Source organism: Lactuca saligna, chromosome 1 (genome assembly GCF_052625555.1).
Source record: "Lactuca saligna cultivar CGN05327 chromosome 1, ASM5262555v1, whole genome shotgun sequence".
Taxonomy (NCBI): Eukaryota; Viridiplantae; Streptophyta; class Magnoliopsida; order Asterales; family Asteraceae; genus Lactuca; species Lactuca saligna.
Window position 1 is genome coordinate 34,841,854 of NC_136417.1, and position 14,651 is coordinate 34,856,504.

The window sequence follows — 14,651 nt, forward strand, 5'->3', positions numbered from 1 at the left end:
AAGATATAGAGGAAACTTAGTCCCTACTCTTCGAGCAAGATAAATTCGATACATATTTGTAAATTTAAGATAGAATGAGAATTAGCCGACGGGGTCTAAATGAAAGTTGTAGTACTTGTATATAACAACACGTTGATATAAAGAACGTAGAAAATGGAGCTCGTACGCGGAAGATACAGACGAAGCTTAGGGCCTACTATATGATCAAACCCCTATAAATAGAGGATGAATTCTTCATATTTCCTTACACAGTTCCTCTAAACTTTATCTAGAATTCTTCTTTATTTCTTGTTTGATTTATCCTAGTTTTAGGGTGCAATAGAGAAGCTCCTAGTTGTCAAAAAGCCGACGAAAGAAGTTTTTAGAGTCAGAGTTCTGCCTTTTTTAATTTCCCGGTTTTCTTTAAAAGTCCGGTAAGTTAAGCTACACTATTCTGTTATCAGTGTAACTTATATTTATAGTCATAAGTTGTTATTATGAACCTATAAATAAGATTTATCATAAGTTGTTATTATGAACCTATAAATAAGATTTATCAGTGATTTAGTGTTGTTATATTTATTGATCTACGTACCGGGACGATGTCTAAGTTGTGATTTAGTGAGGTGTTTAAAGTGAGATTTTCAAACAGTATGCTTTGTATACCAAATGGACCCTACCTCTGATATGAACCTAACTGGTTGTTCCTTACTTGATATATCATGAAAGTAGACTTTGAGTTAATGATAAATCTAGACTAATAATTAGTCACATTAAATATTAGATTAAAACTTAGTGATAATAATACTAGGTTACGTCAACCGAAAAGACAATTGTTAGAAGCGAAGTGTTGTCCGAATTACAAACCATCACTTTAACAAGTGAGTGCATAGTCCCTTTAATGAACATGATTTTAATACAAATATTAATTAAAGTATTAAATATATGTTTATGTCTGAAATATTTGATATTGCTTGAAATACGTGTTAAGAGCATATATGATAATATATGATGATTTAAAAGCATAATAAACCTAAATTAATTAAGATGAATATCGGGTAATTTCTCATTATGAGTACGGGTGAGATATACACGTAGGGTAGAACCTTAAAAATTTGTCATTGATCCGAGAGCATGGATTAGGTCATCATTTGTCCTTAGTCCGAGAGTATGGAGTGGGTGTCCTTAGTCATTTGTCATTGATCCGAGATCATGGATTAGACATACCTGGTTCGGGAGTAAGGATCGTGTCGTTGTGGGGATCGACAGAGTAGGGTAAAATTGCTTATATAAGGTGAAATTGTATATTGTGAGTTCTAATATATATATATATATATATATATATATATATATATATATATATATATATATATATATATATATATATATATATATATATATATATATATATATCATTGTGGGATTGAAATCCCTATGTACTTAGTAGGTTTCCCAACCTGGCCCACCTAATTTATTGTATCACAGATAGCTATACGAAATATACATTACGGCGAGAGATTCAAGGAGTTTTAAGCCACTAGTTTAATTATTATAAGGCTTGTAATATTTCGTTATTCTCATGTTTCTATATTGACAATGACATTCCAATGTTTTAAAATAAACACTACTAGAAAATAGGTCTTTAATAACGCGTAAACAATGACACGCAGTGATTTACGATACGCAAAAACGTGTGCCCTAAAAATAATACCATCTCTTATAAAATTTGAAGGATAGACAACACACATTTGTGCGTACCCTAAAATGTGTGTGGGAAAAAGAAAAAAAAGACATACGGAGGACGCTTATAATAAACTATTTGTCGTGTAAGTGCGTTGCTTTATATTTTTTTAATGAAACATGCCTTTTAAGCGGAATGAAATCCCGAAAAATTAAAACCCCGCCTATTCGATGTGAAAAATTAAAGCCCGTAGCTCCTCTTCAAATTAGCATGAAAGAAGCCTAGGTCTTCGTCTTCCCCTCTCTCTCTCTCTCTCTCTCTCTAAACCTAAAACCCAACCTACGATTTCATAGAGATTGTTATTACGATTTAAGAAGCAAAGAAGAAGACAAGCAAGGACAGTATCATTGACACAATTTTCAAGTTTATAATCTCTTCTGACCAAAAATCAAGTGGTTCCCGAAGAGGTTGTAGTGACACAGTTTCAGAGATTGGGTCTCTATCTAGGATTTAGTCCAGATCCGTGTCACCATCCAAAGAATCCAAACTTGTGGCAAGATGTCAAAGTTTTCAAGAAAGACCTCAAGCTCAACCACTCCTTCTTCCAGTTCTTCACCCTTCGTGTATGACTCGTACCGAGTCTGGACTCAGTGTATCCGGAAAACAAAAACAAGAAAAGGGCTCCAAAACGCCTCCCTTTCTTCCACTCCCACATACACAAACTAGACCAGATGCACGCGATTTTGATGGAGCAGATTCTGTTTTTAGTGAATGTTATAGTGATAGTGATGATCCACCTGATTCAAGCCAGCTTAGCCCCTTGGCATCTGATTATGATACCGGGAGCCGAAGAACCGCAGGCAGCCCTTCCAAGTAAGCATATTTATAAATTTTGAAATTAAAAAAAAAAGAATGCATTAAATCTTGTATATGACTGATTCATTGTATGTTTCTCTTTTTGTTTATGAAGTATGATTGTTAAGGATCAGTTGCCTGTGACTAAAAGGGAGGTACCAAAACTAGATGATCATCTTTTTGATAATCACATCTCTTCACCACCTAAAAAGCCTTTAAGAAGTCATGTCCCAAATCTTCAGGTCCCCTCTCATGGTGCGTTCTTCTGTGCTCTGGATTCTTCCATATCAAGTCCTTCTAGAAGCCCCTTACGTGGATTTGGAACAGAGCAAGCTATAAATCCAGCTTTCTACACCTCAAAACCTAATCCAAATTTCCCTTTTCTTGGATCTGGATCGGGTCACTGTTCTAGCCCTGGTTCGGGTCAAAACTCGGGTTATAATTCAATGGGAGGTGACATGGCAGGGTTGTTTTGGCAATCAAGTAAAGGTAGCCCAGAGTGTTCTCCACTTCCAAGTCCTAGCTCTAGAATCCATAGTGGGGCAGTGACACCACTTCATCCAAGGGCAGGGGGAGGGGAAAATCGGACTAAAATAATAAATATAACAACATTATCACCTTCTTGACATCGGGTCACCTCATTCATCAATTCAAAGAAGCATGTATCTAACTCCATTAATTCACTCTTGACCATCCTAAAATCCTTTCCCAGTTTAAATGAATGCTATTGATATTTTTAGGTAATTATATTATACTTTTTTTTTTCTTTTTAGTTTATTGAAATTTGGTTCTTTTAGTTTCCAATTAATACGAGTTAATTTCCAACAGTTTGGAAGTAATACCCTTCTAGTACATGTGGTTTAGGGTTCAATTAATTTAGGAGATTCCTTTTAGTTTCTGATCAAAAGATTAAAATTCCGTTATTGCCCTTCTAGGATATTTGGCAATTAATGGAAGTTAATTCCCAACATTTTTGATGGCTCCAAGGTGGTGTTCACAAATTGTCATAATTAATTATGAATGGATCAAGAATGATCTTACTTTCTGCTGTAATAAATTTTCTTTTTATTTCCACAAACAACATCATGTACTGTATATATGTTTTTTTTTTTTTTAATTTTGGTTAGTTTGTCCATATCCTATTATTTTTTGGTATGATTGAATCAAAGGAATGCAATGGAATGTTTTATCGGATTACCTTACTCCTGAAGTTGAGGTTGAAATGTATGCTCAAGTTGATTCCCAAAATATTAATCTTGATGTTTATGATGACAAAGCAACACCAAAGCATGTGTATATATGTCCCTGTTTTAGTTTTCCATGTAGTGCGCAACTCAGGCCCTCAATGCAACATCTTAAACAACCCAAGAAACAGGTACTTCAATCTCTCTTGGATCTCTTTAAAATTCATGCAACATCTAGTATATTGACTGATTTGATTCCGGAATGTGAAAAAAATACTAGAATCGTGCTCTGCAGTGATTGATTGTTCTGCATACATCTTCATTTGGTACTGTTCTTTCACCAACTTTTCTTCATGTTGCTGAAGCTTTAAGTCTGCAATTTGGAGTTCTAGAGATTCCAGCTTCAACTGCATGTATCAATATCAATATGACTTTTACAAAAATAAAAAAGAGAAATTCCATTCAAGTTGCTTTGCATTAATTATAAGGAGTTTCCTGTTGAGTATATTGTTGGACAGTAAGAGCATTGTGCTCCTCCTTTTGCTTCAATTGGTTTCTTAACCTGAACAACATTTGTGATAAAACAATATTTTCAATAAATTTGGCATGGAAATGGAATATATATATATATATATATATATATATATATATATATATATATATATATATATATATATATATATATATATATATATATATATATATTATTCTCCTTAAGTTGAGTCAGGCTGTTACTCCTCCAGCTTATTTGTAACGTTCTATAACACACAAACAAAAAGTTAGGTCTTCCATTGAAGGGTTGGCCTCTAACTGTAAGTTTCCTATAGAAGTTTCTTTCAGTAATATATAAAATTTCATAGTTTACATTGGGGTTGACATAAGAATACAAATGCAGGGAATTGACCAACTACACCCTAGTATAGGTCTTCAAGTCCATAAACCCAATTTATAGAACCCAAATCAATTTTATTTGGCATCACAACAACAACAGCAACACCAACATCAACAGCAATAGCAAGTATTAGCACATGCTCGGGCACAAGGAAAACTGGGTGCATCACCAAATTACGGATTTTCTAGATTATCAAGAGGCAATATAATCATGAAAGATGGTGAACCGTTGAGAAACGAAGGATCTAATAGCATCTTCAAGAATGCTAAGGTACTTCACACTTTTTTTTAATATTACAAATATTTTATATTGTAAAATAATCTTTCATGTTTTCTCAAAACATTGAGCGCCTAAAGAAGTACTTTGATATATGTGGTGGTCCAGCAACCTTTATTCAGGTGCTTCTTTTATATTTCTTTTTAGATTGAATGCTTTGTGTAACTTCCACATTGTGCACCTTAAGTTATCCCCTAAATTCCATTTTCATAAGTTTTCTAGGTTTAAAAAGATTAAGAAAAGAGGAAGTCATGGATCCTAAAAATGACCCACTCAGTAAAAACAAACCCACTCAGTAGGAAAATGTCCCAGCTTTGGTGAGTTTTTTTGTCCCAGCTTCTGGGTACATGGAATTTTTTTATTTTCATAAATGAATTAATCAGAATGACTCAGTCGATATTGCCTGCTTCATGATCAGGTGCCTCTCTTTATCTTGTCTGTTTGTTCTATCAATCAATCTCAGGCTATCAATCTTTTGGGTATGATGCAATTAGTCAACTTTGTTCATGTTTGGGATATGTGTGTCTATGTGTATAATGTCTGAGTGCTTTTATGTAGTTGGGTGAAATGAGACTTTTTTAGTTTTTCAATCCACAAATCTATCTGATGCAATGGATATTATAGGTAAACAAGAATAAAATCCCGGAAACTGCTAGAAATTGGTTCATTTCTATTAAGCATAGTCAACGTTGGAAGATGCCATGTCACATATATAACAGTTATTTTATCGTTTCCACTTTTTTCATTATTTTAAATTTTATCTGGAGTGTAACGGGTAGTGTTAACTCTTAAATACCTTTGTTCACAACCCAACTCAACTCAATCTTTTATTTTGGAGCTTTTCCAAAAGCTTATTGGGTCAAATAAGCTATGAAAAGTCAAAAGAGCTATGGTCAACATTCCTTTTCTTTTTCTTATTATTTCTTCTTAACCTTGTTTTTCTTTATGTTCCATTTATAGTTACTTCCCAGGATTAAATTGTCTTCAACGAGACTTTCCTTGTAACAGGAACACAACAACACCTTGTAAGTTGCTCATTATTTATTTCCATTCTTATCTTCTCTTCATTATTTTCATCCCAACTTATATTTTTTTCCTTTTTTTTAATTAATAGTCTTTTTTAATTAATTAATAATCTCTGCCTGGAACTGTGGTAAGTCTTCATATTCTAACAAATCTTTCCTCAAATCCTCTTCTTTTGCCTACTCTTTTCTAAATTACATCAAGATGGCACTCAGTGAAAATCCCAAATCCGCTTACAAGTCTTCTTCTTTTGTCCGTTCTTCTAAAAATGAAGCTTTAGATACATTGTATGTATTTGTACTTGGTTGTAAATCGTATATTTTTTTATATACGAGCTATATAATCAAAGCCAGAATGTGAGTTCTAATTTTTTTGTTTGAATGAGAGAATAGTAAATGGAAACATCACATAGGCATGGACATAATGACTTATTATCCCAAAGTTTTGGTATATTGTTATAAAAGTAGCATGATTTTGATGGCATAGACAGCTTGGTCATGTACTATCTCTAAAGTTTTGAAAAGAAAATCTATATATTTCTTTCTCTTCTTCCATGTCATAATCTCATAATTGAAAAAAAAAACATATTTGTCTACTTTCCCACAAAGAAATGCTACTTCTTGCATTATATAACTGGTATTTTGACTGTAAAAAGTTTGTACAAACCCAAATCCTGGTATTCTTGCAAAAACATTGTGAAACTCAGGTTCCACAAGAACATTGATGTTCTCTTGCTTTAATCGAGCTAAATACAAGAAATAGCTATGTAGTTTCATTTTCATATATTGGTGTATTATATTTAAAAGTTATAAAATAATAATATAATATAATATCCCCTGATGCCAGGCTTACACTGTGCTGGAAATGAACTACACTGACAAGTAACTAACAACAACTGTTGTGTCTAACGGGTTAAGACTTGGTCTTGCAGGGACTGAATTAGGTGCACCACCAAGATTACTATCTATGCTACAAAGATGCTGGGATACTGACATGCACAATAGGCCTTCATTTGATGATTTCATCTCCAAACTTGATCTCAGCATGGTTTTTCCCTATTGCCTTTAACATGCCTCTAAAAGATTCTCCTATTCTTATGTATTTGCTTGGTAATTTGTGTTTGGTTATAAAATTACACAAATTACCATTTTACCCCTGCAAGATATGCTTATATTTACTTCCTAATTGGATGTGATACTTTGTGTAGGGTTGGAAGGAACTGGAACTGGCCTTGTTGTACATGAGAAAGCTCTTGGAAAGTAAGTTGAATTTGGCTAAGTCATTATTGAGTGATATGGGCCAATGTACAACTGCTTATCCATATAATCAGTTGTTTGGAGCATTAGTCTTAAAAAATTATGAAAGGCAAGATGCAACTTTACTTAGTTGGAATTTGATGTACATAGTAGATTAGATGCAAATTTATATATTGTAGGAGATAGAATTGTATGACATTAAATGCAATGGATTCTATTTTTTGTATATGATATTTATTTTCAATTATGAAACATTAAATACAAATTTAATTTGAAAATAAATAAATCTATAAATAATTTTTTTTTAAACATTTAAAATTATGATACGCAAAAATGTGTGTCATCTTCATTTATGACATGGTCTTTCTTGACAGGGGCATTCTTGATACGCATTGCGTGTTATTAACACGCGCATCGTAAGGTTACGACACGCGAATGCGTGTCGTCTTCCTTTATAACAGAGCCTTCCTAGATACGCATTGCGTGTCGTAAATGAGTGTCGTAAATGAGCGTCGTAAATGCGTGTCGTCTATAGACGACGTGCAAAAGCGCGTCGTCTCTCTTTATGACAGGGCCTTCCTTGACGCGCATTTGTGCCTCGTCTGAGCCTTTTACGACGCGCAATGAGCGTCGTAAAATGCTGTTTTTCTAGTTGTGAAATAAATACATTTTTTTCAGAAATGCTTTGATTATATCATTATGATGCTTTTTAGGAACAAATTTTGCAATATTATTCTTTAAAAAAAGGATACTTTGATTTTAAAATAAGCATAAATAAATTTTTTAAAATTACCGTGAATTTGGGGATGTCACAGTTGGTATCAGAGCATTAGTTTAAGCAAACTATAAATTTTAGGAAATTTCTAGATTTAAACTTAGAAATGCTAAGTGATGATTGTAAGGAGTGTCTCTATTATATTTTAGGTAGTACACCTGAATAGACACGTCACTAGCTTATTTAGGGAAGACGCCTAAATTGCTTTTATGTGCTAAATGATTTATGCTATAAGATGTCTTATATTATTTATGATGTTATCATTTGATCAGATCTATGGTCTAAAATGTGGTTTTTGTAACTTGTCCTCAAGTTATATGAAAAGTCACATTTAAGATTCATAAAACTCATAAATATTTCCATAGGTTATGAAAAAAGAAAAGTCATATTCGTTTAATAGTTTAAAGTCTTCCATAACTTGTCCTCAAGTTATGGAACTTGAAGAGTTATTTAATTAAAACTACTTTAAACTCATAAGTTATGGAATTGAATAGTTTTGAATTTTTTCAAAACTTGCCCTCAAGTTTTGGAATTTTTAAGGTTTTCCCTTTTGAATACTTTAATTCCAAGTTAAGCCCTTAGAATTTTAAAAGTTAAAATTAAACCCTTGTACTTTATAGTATTATAAGTTTATATATATATATATATATATATATATATATATATATATATATATATATATATATATATATATATATATATATATATATATATATATATATATATATATATCTGTGTGTGTGTGTGTATATATATATATATGTATGTATGTATGTATGTATGTATGTATGTATGTACAAGAGCAAGTCAATCTTACCATTAGTAGGCCTCATTCACGAAGCCGGTCTATAAGGGCGGGGGGGTGGGGGGGGGGGGGGTATAAGGTTGCTACCTATAAAATGGCAATTTAATGGGTGTCCACTCTCACCCACCGCTTCCTTGACTGGTGGAGGGTCGTTAGCAGAACGGGTAGGACAAGGACTAGAATTCTCCCTTCATTAAAAGTATTAATGATAAATACTAAGTAACTAAACTTTTATAAATTACCAATCTTAGTTACTTAGGAAAATGTTAATTTGGTGCTTACCCATGAAATTACACTTTGCACTTTGCTTAAGTCGGTTAGTTGAGCACGTGTGGTTAATCGACACACTAGCTTGATTTAACAAGGTAGGAAAAGGGTAACTTAATGTTTATTATAGGATCGGTGGAGCACGTGTGGTTAACCGACACATTGATTGAGGGGTAAATAGTAAGGTTACCAATTATATTTGCATGGTTATTCACACCTTGTTTTGTGATCCTCGACATCCTGGTCACAAAACATGAGAGGGCACAATCGAGATTGAAACATGCCATTGAAAAGTTCAATGAATCTCAAAAGATCTAGGAGTTTCGAATCCAATTAAAACCTAATAAATTATTTCGTTTTTCATGATGGAAATTGGTGAATCGTCATTCACCTACCTTCAAATATTTTATAGCTTGGATTACGGCATCCCTCTTGTAAGTTATAAAATATTGTCTTGGGTCCTATCCTTAATATTTCATATTTTGTGTTATATTAAGGACTTAAAAAATCAACTAACTTTAATATCTCCCATTGTAGATATCTAGTTTAGACAACTATGATCTTCCCAAATCTCTTGGAACTTCACTTCCTCCACTTCCTCTAATTATTCTCCCTAACCCAAAAGTTTAAGGTCACTTAAGCCCTATTGGCAAGCAAGGTCTATGTGTGATCACATCTTGGAGATGAAGTCGCATATTGACAAGCCAGGAGAGTTGGGTGTCAAAGTCTTGAGAAAGTTGCTTATTCAATCACTTTCTAAGTCACATAGTAAGTTCCTTTGAGACTACTATGTAACAGACTATGACATGACCCTTAATGATCTTACCTATTTGCTTGGTGTAACGCCCGTAGATCTGGGCTAGACAATTTAGAGATGATAGGCGTCAAAAATTAATTTTTGATGAAAGATTATTTAGAATGAATAATCTTAACTAAGTTATAGTATATGTTACAAGGTTTCCGTGCATATAAAGAACGCCAAAATCCGAGTTATAACGAAGAAGTTATGACCTGTCGAAGTTTCGCGACAGAACCGGCACGACGCAGAATGACGTAAAAAGTGAATTTATGTTAGAGTGATATTTAGCCTTAACAATCTAAACAAAAGTCGTAGATTTCGTTAAACTATGAGCGTAGATAAAAAGAACGTCCAAATCTGACTTCGTATGAGGAAGTTATGATTTTTCTAAGTTTCGACTTAGCGGTATGTAGCCTGAATACTCGATTTGAGATCGAGCGGTTTTTAGCCGAAAGAATCTAAACGAGAATCAAAGATCTAGTTAATTGTTGGGAAACGATGAAAAGATAGGCGAAAACGGACGTCGGATAAAGAAGTTATGATTTTATAACGGAGTTTTCCTGTCCCGACCTACTAAAAATAAATAATAAAAATAAATTCAAAATTAGCCGACGGAGTCTAAACGAAAGTTGTAGAGCGTAGTCTCACCTATGCGGGGATATAAAGAACATCGAAAACGGAGTTGTTATGAGGAAGACATGAATTTTTGAAGTTTATTAAATATTTTCGATATTTAATTTAAATATAAATTCGATATTATCCGGAAGGGGGGGAGTCAGCGTTCTTATCCCCATTACGCCCAGCATAATTTAGAATTACGCCCAGCGTAATTCGTGTTCCATCCCCCTATAAAAGGGTGTCGAGGGCAACCGACTTCTTTGCTCATTTCTTCTCGTTTTCTTGCGTTTTTGCATCGTTTTTCGTGCAAGAATTATCACGAAGCCCCGGTATCATTCCCGAGCCCCGAAGCAAGTCCCGAGGCCCCGAAGATCCCGAGAAGTGTGATTCCCGAGCCGAAGCTCTGTCCGCGAGGAGCCCGGTTTTTGTTAAGATCTTTCAGATCTACCGAAGAATACTACCTCTACAAGTCGTAGTGTTGTCCGATCATCTTCTAATCAAGTGAGTGTGTGGTTACTTTCTTCTAACACATAATTATTAAGTATTTAGTATAAAATACATGTTATGTGTATATTTTTTTGTTATATGCGTGAATGTATATTCACTTTCTTCTATCTCATAGATCTGATTTATTCTCTATGAAATACGTGTTATGTGGGTATGCCTCATCTGTTATGTGGAATAGGTATTGAATGAGAATGTTATACAGGTTTTAAACTATGTAGAAAAATACATATTTTTATCTACTAATATGTTGGGTAGAACATGGGTAGATAGTTGATGTGTGATAAACAGATGAGAGGTCCCGATGTTGTTGTTGTTGATCTAGTTATTCAGCGAGTATGGATTAGACCAAGAGGTGAGTTTTAGATCCGGGAGTATGGATCAGGTAAAGAGATATAACTTGTTATTAGTCCCGGAGTATGGATTAAGACTAAGTTAATTGTCCCTAGTCCGGGAGTATGGATTGGGCACAGTTATTGATCCAGGAGTATGGATCAGATCAGGATTAGGGTATAGTTAATTGTCCTTATTCCAGGAGTATGGATTGGGTACAATTATTAATCCGGGAGTATGGATCAGATCAGGATGTTAGTTTTAGATCCGTGAGTATGGATCGGGGGAAAAGGTTAGTTTTAGATCCGTGAGTATGGATCAGGTAAAAAGGTTAGTTTTAGATCCGTGAGTATGGATCGGGTGAAGATAATAGTTTTAGATCCGTGAGTAGGGATCGGGTAAAGAGGAAAATTTTAGATACGAGAGTTTAGATCGTGTCGTTATGAGGATCGATGGGGGTGGGATAAGAGTTGCCTTTATATGGTGAAATTGTACAAGTTTGAATGCTCTATATTTATAAATATATGATATAACATTGTTGGATAAAAACCCTATATGCTCACCAGGCTCCCAAGCCTGACCCACTCAGTTTTTTTTGTATCACAGGTATCGATACGAAGACATATTTCACAGAGAGATTTAAAGGAGATATAAATCATTAGTGTAATTGAATGTAAGTTCTGTTTATGCTTATATGTCTGTATCAGAACATGACATCCCAAGGTTTTATTATTAATAAAAATACATTCTCTTTGAGAAATGTTTTGATAAGTTATTATCATATCTTGTTTTGGAAACAAATTCCGCAACCGTTTTCTTTAAAAGATTACTCTAATTTTATAAAACGAAGCATAAACAAATCGGTCTTTTCTGGCCGTGAAAATTGGGGATGTCACACTTGATGTTGTTAAATCAGCAATGATTTGGAGGACTAGTAAAGAAAATTTGATTAGAAGATCAACTTCCCAAACTTCCATGGACATTGACAATGGTAACATTGGAAATCCGGAAAAGCTTTCTCTTCCCAATGGAAAGGGATCGGCCATAGTCAACCCGATTGACCAAATGTTAAAGAGAAAGGCTAAGTCGGAGTTAGTCCCATGTTGTAACAGCCCGGAATTTCAGGTATTGCTTTAAACTATTTTGGGGCATATTTAGGAGGGGACTCGGCGAGTTGGTGCCTGACTCGCCGAGTAGGACCACGGTCTTGGACACAGATTCGCGACTGGACTCGACGAGTCCATTAGGGACTCGGCGAGTCGATGCTGTTCAGCTGAAACCCTAGCCGTTTTGATTTTGGATCGTATATAATGTCTTTAGGGCCGTCATGTCTCGTCTTTTGGCTGATTGAAGATAACCTAAACGTCTGTGGGCATCTGGAGCAAGGGTGAAGACTAGTGGAAGCTTGAAGAGGTTGTTAGGCAAGAAGAGGCAAGGTTGTGGTCAAAGGAGGATCAAGGGGATTGAGCTCTGAAGGTTGGGGACACAGGGAACACGTTTTCCAGGTAATCCTCGGATCATTTCTGTAGTTTTGGTGTTGTACACGAATCTAGGGTTTAGGAAACCCATTTAATGATTAGATAGATTATAGTGTTGTTACAAGTGTTTAAATCCCAGTAATAGTATGTGTAAAGGTCCAGGAAGTCCCATATCTATATATTACGGAACCATGCGAATTACAGGAGGCAGCTGATTGACTGCATGGCGTGGACTCGCCGAGTTGTTCGTTAGACTCGGCGAGTAGCTTGAAGATTCACTAGAACTCGCCGAGTTGTTCTTCAGACTCGGCGAGTATCTTGAAGACTTACTGGGACTCGTCGAGTCGTTCTTTAGACTCGGCGAGTGGAGTCGGGGTGGCCCCGCGATTCTTTCACAAGGACCTCGTCGAATCAAGGGGGGGTACTCGACGGGTAGAAAGGGGAATAACAGGGAAGTTGGGGAGGACGTCTAGACTCGCCGAGTCACTTTTGCACTCAACGAGTCCGGCCAAGTTGACCGTTGATCTGTATGTAATTTCGTAGGGTCAGTGTCTTGTTTGATAAGATCATTAATAAAGGTATGTGGTATTATAGGGAGTCTGCAGATTAGCGGATCGAGTGCGAGTAGCTCCAAGGGTTTATAGCTTGCATACTGCGAGGTGAGTTTCCTCACTATACTTCACCCGGAAGGGTTTGACTGTGTGACCGGAAGGTCGTATGTGATATATGTGATTTATGTTATAACTAGAAAGGTAGATGCTATACATGTTATGTATGTTTACACGGGCCGGAAGGCGATATGTTATGTGATAGAAGGAACAGGTATAACGTATGGTATATGTGCTATGTGTGTTATGTTATATGTGTTATGTGTTGTAAATGTTATGGGCCGGAAGGCAATATACTATGGGCCGGAAGGCAATATAATACGGGCCGGAAGGCAATTAAGTTACGGGCCGGAAGGCAATGTTATGTGGACCGGAAGGTCAGGGCCTGGAAAGGCGTATGTGTGTAAGTCGTATACTGGGGAACTCACTAAGCATTTATGCTTACAAGTTGTATTTATGTGTTTCAGGTACTAGTGATGACCGTGGGAAGGCGTCGGCGTGACACGTACACACTGCCATTGTTGGAGACCTTGGGGATACGTTATTTGAATTTTTGAAATGAACTTGGAATAAATACTTTTGTTGAATAATATTGTTCTATTTTAAATGAAAATTTTATTTGAAAATTTGAGCTGTTACAATTGGTATCAGAGCCTTGGTTTGAGGGATTCGGGTATACCTTCGGGTGTAACTGAACTCAAACCGAGGATTTGAGGAAAAATCTTTCAAAAATAATAAAGACATAAAATTTTATAAATGTTAAAGCGGTAAACAAGAACGGAGCAGTGTGTATGATCAGCCAGCGCCCGAACGGTAAAGATCCCCAGAATACCTTACAATGTTATGTTATGCACTGAATTATGAATTGTTATGCATGCTAGAAGACTAGGTATACATGATAGGACTAGAACGGCCTGTTTTGTGATGCCTTAGTCTAGGGAGATTGCTTGTATGAGATATTTGGTAGCGTGCAAGTAGATAGTGCATACTAGAGGTAGAGTACTCATTATTCGGAGTTTAGGGAGGAAGATTTGGGACGAATACTGATACGGTGTGGTCGGTAGTATTGGGCCCGTACTACCGAAGACACCGGGTCGGTGGAAGACCCAAGTAAGAATCCCTGGATACCGGAGACTGAGTAGGGTTGCGTTATCGAGTACGAATGTACTTGATGGAGTCTCTGATAAATTTTATGTTGTATTTCAGAGACATCATGGTTACGACACGCCACAGAGCGAGTTCGAGCAGTATGAGTGACGAGGAGATTCGTCAGATGATTCAGGAAGAGGTAGCTACGGCGGTTCGGGCTGAGATCCCG

At 35.6% G+C, this 14,651-nt stretch overlaps 2 protein-coding genes across 8 annotated transcripts; both read left to right on the forward strand.

Moving 5' to 3' along the window:
• The first annotated feature begins 1,891 nt into the window (after positions 1-1,891).
• On the forward strand, positions 1,892-4,299 carry LOC145032507 (mitogen-activated protein kinase kinase kinase YODA-like). 2 transcript variants are annotated; one of them, XR_013677152.1, is made up of 3 exons: positions 1,892-2,533; positions 2,631-3,890; positions 3,980-4,299. XR_013677152.1 is itself a non-coding variant. In XM_078981344.1 (2 exons), exons 1-2 carry the CDS (start codon positions 2,286-2,288, stop codon positions 3,139-3,141), a joined length of 759 nt encoding a protein of 252 aa, XP_078837470.1. In that variant the 5' UTR covers positions 1,892-2,285; the 3' UTR covers positions 3,142-3,966. The 2 variants fall into 2 exon arrangements, 1 of the variants encoding a protein (XP_078837470.1); XM_078981344.1 differs by lacking the exon at positions 3,980-4,299 and having other exon boundaries at positions 2,631-3,966.
• Positions 4,300-4,405: 106 nt separating this feature from the next.
• On the forward strand, positions 4,406-7,322 carry LOC145032519 (uncharacterized). Of its 6 annotated transcripts, XR_013677156.1 has the most exons (8): positions 4,406-4,511; positions 4,595-4,861; positions 4,948-4,989; positions 5,090-5,184; positions 5,286-5,346; positions 5,828-5,892; positions 6,822-6,937; positions 7,098-7,322. XR_013677156.1 is itself a non-coding variant. In XM_078981354.1 (7 exons), the coding sequence occupies exons 4-7, from the start codon at positions 5,132-5,134 to the stop codon at positions 7,302-7,304; spliced, it is 441 nt and encodes a 146-aa protein (XP_078837480.1). In that variant the 5' UTR covers positions 4,406-4,511; positions 4,595-4,861; positions 4,948-4,989; positions 5,090-5,131; the 3' UTR covers positions 7,305-7,322. The 6 variants fall into 6 exon arrangements, 4 of the variants coding, with proteins under 4 accessions (XP_078837480.1, XP_078837488.1, XP_078837497.1 ...); XM_078981354.1 differs by lacking the exon at positions 5,286-5,346; XM_078981362.1 differs by lacking the exon at positions 5,286-5,346 and having other exon boundaries at positions 4,976-4,989.
• Positions 7,323-14,651: the final 7,329 nt, after the last annotated feature.